Source organism: Manihot esculenta, chromosome 18 (genome assembly GCF_001659605.2).
Source record: "Manihot esculenta cultivar AM560-2 chromosome 18, M.esculenta_v8, whole genome shotgun sequence".
In the NCBI taxonomy this organism is placed as follows: domain Eukaryota; kingdom Viridiplantae; phylum Streptophyta; class Magnoliopsida; order Malpighiales; family Euphorbiaceae; genus Manihot; species Manihot esculenta.
In genome coordinates, this window is record NC_035178.2 from 7214364 (window position 1) to 7222557 (window position 8194).

Sequence of the window (8194 nt, forward strand, 5' to 3'; positions counted from 1 at the left end):
GACTAGTCGAAATACTTATAAATAATAATATTTATACATACTTTATCAATTACCATCCCAATAATTAGCATGGCATAAGAGCCATCCAACAAAGAGATTCATGGAATTTTAGTGGGGTGTGGCTAAATTGGTGGGCAATGATGAAAATCTTCCAAAGAATCATACTTTTAATTTTCAGTTGCGAGTAAATTAAATTTGCGTGTGCCTTATAATATATTTTTACATCTAATTCTCTAAAAATATATTTTAGAAATAAGTCCATGTTTTAAAATTTTAATTTAACTAAATTAAAAAATATTAGTGATCAATATTTCTTTAAAAAATATTTTATATAATAAAATAATTTATAACTAAATCATATTAAAATATCTAAATTTAAACTCTGTATATATATATTAATACCATAAATGTAAATATTATATCTATTATTAAATTAATGGTTTGTTTAATTTAACTATTAAATAATAAATAGTTATTATTTGTAATTGATAATTAATAACTAATTTTATTCGAGACATATTAAGTGTTTGATAAATTATATATAATTTTTATTGTGATATATAAAATAATTAATAAAAATATATATTAATTTATTATTTTTAGTGTTGTAAATATAAAAATATTAATTTATTATACGCATAAAATATTTAAAAATATAATTTTTAAAATATAATTATTTATTATGCATATACATAATTTTTTTATCATATTTTAGTTAATAATATAACAATCTTAATTACTATTTATAGTATATTTCATTTATTATTATATCTTATAATTTTAAATAATTTATTAATATAAACAAATTAATTTAAAATTACATAACTAATACTCTATTCGTTTCATAAATTTTTCTCTTATTATTTTTTAGACTATAATAATATATAAATTAACTATTACAATTATATTTAATTTTATCTTATTTTTAAAAAATCTCTAAAAATATCTTTTAATATTTAATATATTTAAAATGATTATAATTAAAAAGTTAATAAAAAATTTATATTTTATAAAAAATAAAATATATAAAAATTATAAATTATGAAACGAAAAAAATAAATTTTAAAAAATAATATGATCAAAATAAAAAAATAAAGTTAAAATAGCTACCTGATAATGTGATTTAGCTTGTTTGTACAGCTATATATAACAAGAATTTTGTGATCTTTATGCAATTACTGATGTAATTAATTATTATTTCATATATAAGAGTTTTAGGGTGAGAATTCATTCACCACTTTTTGCATAACTACTTATTTCTCAATTTTAATAAAATTAACTAATAGAACTTTTAAATTTTAGATACGTTTTAAATATATTTTAATTAATTAATAAGATCTTTAAAATTTTAAAAATATTTTAATATTAGTTGATTTTTTATGATATGGGAGGTAAATAATAAATTTTTGTTCCTAAATATGTCTGCCAATTCATCAAGGGAATGTTAGGCACCATCAAGATCCAAGAGCATGAATCGAACCGATAAAAGTGATCCTGATTCTGCTTTTATCAGAAGAGGATGATGAAAAAGAATAAAGAAATCAGCAGTTGGTATTATATAAACTCTGATATATGAAACAAAAGGGTTTCAGAGCAATGATGTTCATGTCCCATGTGCTTCCAGAAGTGGCAGCAAAGACATGATTGTTTTCTTTATTTCTTTTCAGTTTCTTTTTTTCTTTTTTGAGGAATATATCTTTTCAGTTCAAGTAAGGGAAAGTTCATAAATTTTTATAGCTCTTCTCATGGGAAAGCTGCCCACTTTGACCATGCTTCATGGATTCTCTGTCCTCATTCTCTTATGGATTCACCAACCAAATCCAACTTTTCCCCATTTTTGGCATGCTTTTACTTTTGATCTATTCATGTAATCAAATTTTGATCCTTTTGTTTTGAGTATGAATACATGTTTAGTTACCCTTTAAGTTTTCATATAAATTTTCACTCTCGAGTGTGAATACATGTTTAGTTGGCCTTTAAGCAGCCGTTCGTACCAACTTCAAAAGGAAATCAAATGATTTTGGAGATTTGAACCCAAAACCTAACTTTAATGGGCTTGTTGTTGGCCTTGGACAGTAAACTTCAATGTTGATGGCAGCCAAGACCTATTTAACCTTTATTGCTATTGGACCAGTTCAGAATTGGACTGGCATCGGCAATTCCAATTCATTGAATCTATGAACTTGAACTGGTTTTTAATGTTTGAGTAGTATAATTCCAGTGATAAAAAATGGAAACAAGTCAAATTTTACAAAGGAAAAAAAGAAGAGCAATCATGATGCCATTGAACCAAAGCTTGCATTAACGGTGCAGCTCTCCAAACAAGTTGGAGAGTTTCAGAAAGAGACTATTTCTATCAATGGACATTTTAAAAACCTGTAGGTAGGAGAAACCCATTAATCATTCAACAAGCACAAGAGTTGGCATTTGCTCACTATATTAGCATGCACGGTTACACACTAAAAAACAGTGCTAGTTCTTAATGATCTTCCAATAAAAAAAAAAAAAAACGTAATTTCAAAGAAGGGATGTTAAAAATGCTAAAACAGCAATCATAATCATGATATTTAGAAAATAGTTAGACGGTATAGGTCTATCTGGGCTTCCACCCTCGTATTTTCTGCTTCATATTCTCTGCAGTTCTCCCTGCAATTCTAATGGGCAATACATACTGAATTTATTCCTTTCTCCTTCATTTGGATTGCCAAGTTTTAGATATGTATTCATAATATTGCAAACAGCTTCTTCTCCAATGTTACTAAAAGGTACTGCACTACTTAACCAGGTACTTGTTTCTTAATCCTGCAGCAAATAATTAAAAGTGAACAATTTACAAAACATTAGCTTCATCCATACAAATTTTCATGCAACCAAGAAAATCGAGGAGCAAATAATATAATGAAGAATTCATAGCTTACAACCTTTTCAGATGACTAATTGGCCGCCACAAATTTCTCTCCTGCAACTCCATCTAACACAATACCCTGATCACCAAATTCAGATTCATCAATAAATTTTTTAAGTTACCCGCTACACATGCCAAGTACTGTGTCATCAATCAAAGGCTTTACAGCCTGAGAATTGTATACATCAGGCATAATAATCTCAAATCCGTTCATAGAAAATAATTGGGTTATATATTTTTGGTTAAAATTTCTCCAGGATCCTCCAAAAATTTTTCAACGCAGGGGCATTATTTAGAATATAAATTCACGCTGAACTATAGAGTTCAAATAAAACAAGAATCTATTATCAAAAGACGAGTGCTCATGATACTCATAATAACAAACCTGAGGAGGATCAAATTTAGCTCCAAGATTGCTGAGCTTCGCATGGGCTTCAGCGTAATCCTTGAAAAATGCTTCCTGATCTGCAGCATATTTCTCAGCATATACCTGCAAAGTTTTCAATTGCTTAGATACTGATATTCTTCTTTGCCTCTTACATATCTGACTTCGAAGCATTAATTAATTGACCTTGAAAGAAGAATCTTCGAAGATAACAGCATCAGTTGGTAATACAAGTAGATCCTCATCCCTTCTTTCTTTGATATCCTGTATGGAGAAATCTCATTCAGCAAGCTAGAATTTTAACACCCCTCCATTTCTCCTTGCAATATAAAATGTGAGTTCTGAATGCAAACCGTGAAGTAAGAGTTATCAAACTTCAGCCATTCTGCTGTCCAGGATTGTCCTCCCGGTGCTCCTGGTCCACTTTTCTGTCATGCACAATGCAAAATGTGAAAAATCTAACTCTTCTTGTTTCTAATATTGGAAGTTATTACTAGTTTATTCATTTGTCAAGCTACATTTTGGCACATTCCACGCAAAGAAACAAAAGGGCCTTGATACGTATGACAAAAAAAACCAGACTATGTACGCTTAATTGCACATGCACATAAACGGCAACCGATAGAAACGCTAGATATCATATATTTAAACAATTAAATATAGAGGGAATTAATGATGAGTGTGCGTGTCAGAATATGTATATATATAACAAGTAATTTGAACTGGTAAATCTAGCATGTCAAACTGCATTTCACTTTTCTCCTAAGAAAGCTACCAGCAGTCGTGCATTAGAATAATTCTGTGTTATTTAACATACACCATTCGCTTCTTGAACTTTTCAAAGACAAGGAAGAAATTACCAGCCAAGCTTTGACCACCTAAATCCTATGAGGTTATGCTATTTAACTTTTTGGCTGTGTTGTTGCTATCAATCAGCCAAAACCATACCAATATGAGCGACAACTAATTATACAACGGCAAAAAGAAGAAATTCTAGGGTTTAGCAATACAAATTGAGAGCGTAGAGGCATGCTAGCGTACATGGGAGAGCAAAAGAGAAGATAGAGAGAGGATATGTTAGCTACTTAGCTTTGGTAGCAGCTAAAAGAACCTTTTGCACATCGGGTGATAAAGCAAAATAAATTGCATGCTAAACATTTGACCGCAAAATTTCCAATCCTCATTTGAAGATAGGATACAACAATCATCCAACGTAAGCAGCACAGAAAATTACTATTTCCAAATAATCAGCTGATTTTGGTTTTTATACCGTATACTTTGTCTCTGGTTTTCCCCAGCCACTGCGGTCAGGTCTGGACCTTCCTAGGGTGTGTGCACCGGATAATGCAACTATTTCCTGCAGATAAAATAATTCAACAAGCGCCAGATGCTTATCAAGATAGCATCAATAATAAAGTCTGCGTTCAATAAAGGTTACCTGGTCATTTAAACCCATTCTGTAGAAAACTTCTCGTAAATGATCCGCAGGTTTAGGAGGGCCAGCACCTAAGCATTAAATTAATATTGTCAAAATCAGTCACTACTTTGACGCAGAAGTTTTAAAGCAATCTGTGATAGGCAAAAGCAAATGTATAACAAAAACAAACTAATCTGGAAATGATCTATGAATCTAATGGCCTGAAATTTGATAACTTCAACTGTGCAAGACAGCTAAAGACACAGTTCATCTTTAAACATCAGATATGGATAGTTTCGGGTTGATATTCAAAATTCTTGAGAATAACATAATATGCCATGCAGTGGGTACAGTGTTTATCCTGCATCTGGAAACAATGAGCTTCAAATCCACAAAATAAATAAATAAGAACACAAACTAACATCCATACATGAACAAGCATACTTAACTGAAAAGTGAATGGTTGCCAACAAGTATGAAATTAAATTTATTTTAATTCTACCATAACTAAATTGGCTTAACATTTCCAAGGAAAAGTTTGACATCTATGCTTTTGATATATTTGTACCATGAGTTTTCACAAATATTCTTGTATATGGAATCATTAAAATACTCCTTAGAAATATATAGAACCATCTAGAACTCCAAAATCTGATAGGCAGAACAAGGTATGCTGGTACAGTACATCGAATATTTGCTGGAGATCAGGCATTTCAATCACATAATGCAAAGAAACACACACACACACACACATATATATGATTATATGCATATATCAAGCAGCAGGATTTTACAAGAGTGCATCTTATAAAGGAGGCAATAAAAAGGAAATAGACCTTCGTTACACAAGTAATACAACAAATGCAAAACTAATTCACTCACTAGGAAGCCTCCCCTCTTCAGGACAATCTTCAGGTGCTGAAACGTCCACCCTTCCATATTTCATGGGAATCTTGGGCCCCCCAGCTTCCTAAAATTGCAAATATCAATATGCCGTTTTGAGAATAAGTGAAACATTATACTAATCCATGTTAAGAGAAATAAAGACCTCTATAGCAGTAGCACTGGCCAATTGGAACAAATCTGCGTATGTCACACCAGAGTACTTGTCCTTGATAGGCTGAAGAAGGTTCAATGCATTCACCAGGCCTGAATTGAAATGCCAGTCCATTAGGAACAAATTTTATATTATAAACTAACCTAACTTAGGCATAATGTTCAAAAAAAATTACCTGCATTGGCTCCATGTTTCAACTCAACTTCAAATCTGATACTACCATCGGCTCCACCTCTCTTTGGCCACTCCTCTATGTTCTTGTTATATGTACCAGCATCATGCCATCCCAGGCGAACCTGTAATTGTAAAATGGAAATAATAAAAACAATCATAAAGAAAGTAAACCTTTTCAATAGTTGTGACTTGTAAGCATCAATGTCGAGTGTTATGAGGCAGGCAAGAGTAATAGAACTCACAAGTTTAGATTGTAAAAGGTAAAAGAGTAACTTTTGTCGTCAGTTAAAAATTCAGAGACGTAAATTGCAAAAAAATAAAGAAGAACAATGCAAAGCACCATTCGATGCATTACCCAAAAATCTATACAACTTAGAATATAATTCTTTGACAGGGCAAATGCCAAAAGCTTTTTCCTCTTGGTTATATCTGTTTCTTTTGCCCCAAAGAGACAAGAACGTTGTATATGTCCAAAAACAAATCTTTATGAGATGTGCAAGAAACAAGGATACGATGGGGGATATAAGATCCTTGCATAAAAAAATAGGATGTGATTCAGGGAGGATATACTTAAAAATAAAGATAAATGCATCATTATACTTTTTACATATCTTATGTTCAATCGGACTACATTTCTCTTCATATATTAGCTAATTAGACAACACAGTCTTTCTATTTTAAAAAAAAAGTTTCCATATTCACATTTTTTTTATATCACCATTTTCATGCACTACATAAAGATGGACTAAAAATACCAAACTTCTTGATCTGATGAACCGTATCAATTATATGCATGACGACGCGTCATGCATTCTCGAGAAGCATTGCTTAATATAGCAACTTAACAGGAGAACACACAACTACAAACGAGTCAACTATACTTAACTTCACCTAAATTTACATTTTCAATATTTGGAAAACTTCACTTTCCAGACGAGAAAATTTAATTAGATAAAGCCACATAAATTACATTTACCAAGTAATTTCGAGCATTCCACTAACAAATTAATCAAATTTTAAAGCAAGTCTACCAGATAACTAAAAAAAAATGAAAGAGCACATGTAAATGTACCTAAAAACTCATAGTTAAAAAAGAAGTTACCAGTATAGGATGGCAAAATTTAGACTTGAGAAGCTCTTTAATATCCTCTCTCGCACTCTTCAGCTGAACAGGATCCGACGCCGCAGCTACCGTACTCATCGACGATCGCTTCTGCACTCCACAGCAAACCAAAACCACCAGATAAGAACCAACAACTACTACAAAAACCAATACCAAGCTTTGTTAGCAGTAAATAATTAATTTCCGTTTTGTTCGGATCTAAATAGCTTAGTGATTTTCTCCTACGTTTAACCATTCCTTTTATTAGTGGTTTAGTGTTTCCTAACATAGGAGTTGGTTACTGCCTTGTAAAGCCTGTTTATGGCTATTTGTTTTCAATTTTATATATGGGATTTCACTTCTATTTGGTCTATTGCACTTTTACTTGCTGCAATTTTATCTTTCCTGCACTTTTTGAAAACGCTGCTAACAGTGGCTTAACGTGTAAGCATAAATATACAGAGAATGAGACCTGATTTAAGAAGAAATGAGGAACAAAAGGTGATGATCGGAGACATTTGAGAGGAGAAATAGAATAAGAGGAAGAGGAGGATAGAGATAAAGGAGAGCGAGAAGAAGAAGCAGAAGAAGGTGAGGAGAGATGGATTCGAGCACGAGAAGCGGCGGGGAGAAGACGAGAAGAGGCGGCGCCGGTTAGCGAAGCCATTGTTTTTTGCGACGGCGATAGTGTCAAGTGGGACAAGCAGTCTGCCATTGGCAATTTGTGATTGGACTTCTATTTGTTGCTGCAGTGGCCCTGGCCTATGGCGCGCACGAGTTGCAGCTTCTGTGGAATTGGGTTGGGCTTAAATATTTAGCTATTCTTTTGTTGTTTGCTTCCAATCTCCAATAGAATTTTTTATTTTTTAAGAGTCTGACTGCTGTGTGTTGAGAAATTGAATTTGAATTCCTGTGTGGAATTGACTGAAGATTTGGATTCCTTTCACACACTATTTTACTTTCTTTTATTGTGATAAAATGTTAGTCAGTCACTCGTGATGTATTTAGACAATTAGCTTTATGTAATTAATTAAATTTAGATAAATTAATAATTAAACTTTATTTCCTGAATTTTAATTCATTCATATTAAAAATTAAAAGATCTCAAATTTAATTTTAAACAAAATCACATAACTTAAGAAAGTTACTTCAAA

At 31.7% G+C, this 8194-nt stretch overlaps 1 protein-coding gene across 2 annotated transcripts; it reads right to left on the reverse strand.

Moving 5' to 3' along the window:
- Window positions 1-2385: 2385 nt before the first annotated feature.
- Window positions 2386-7867, reverse strand: LOC110606978 (probable L-ascorbate peroxidase 6, chloroplastic/mitochondrial). Of its 2 annotated transcripts, none has more exons than XM_021746012.2 (12): window positions 7513-7867; window positions 7041-7151; window positions 5940-6060; window positions 5756-5856; window positions 5590-5677; window positions 4729-4796; window positions 4561-4647; window positions 3644-3718; window positions 3477-3554; window positions 3291-3395; window positions 2922-2984; window positions 2386-2802 (listed from the first exon to the last, which is right to left on the reverse strand). In XM_021746012.2, the coding sequence occupies exons 1-11, from the start codon at window positions 7753-7755 to the stop codon at window positions 2934-2936; spliced, it is 1128 nt and encodes a 375-aa protein (XP_021601704.1). In that variant the 5' UTR covers window positions 7756-7867; the 3' UTR covers window positions 2386-2802; window positions 2922-2933. The 2 variants fall into 2 exon arrangements, with proteins under 2 accessions (XP_021601704.1, XP_021601705.1); XM_021746013.2 differs by having other exon boundaries at window positions 7041-7198; window positions 7513-7811.
- Window positions 7868-8194: the final 327 nt, after the last annotated feature.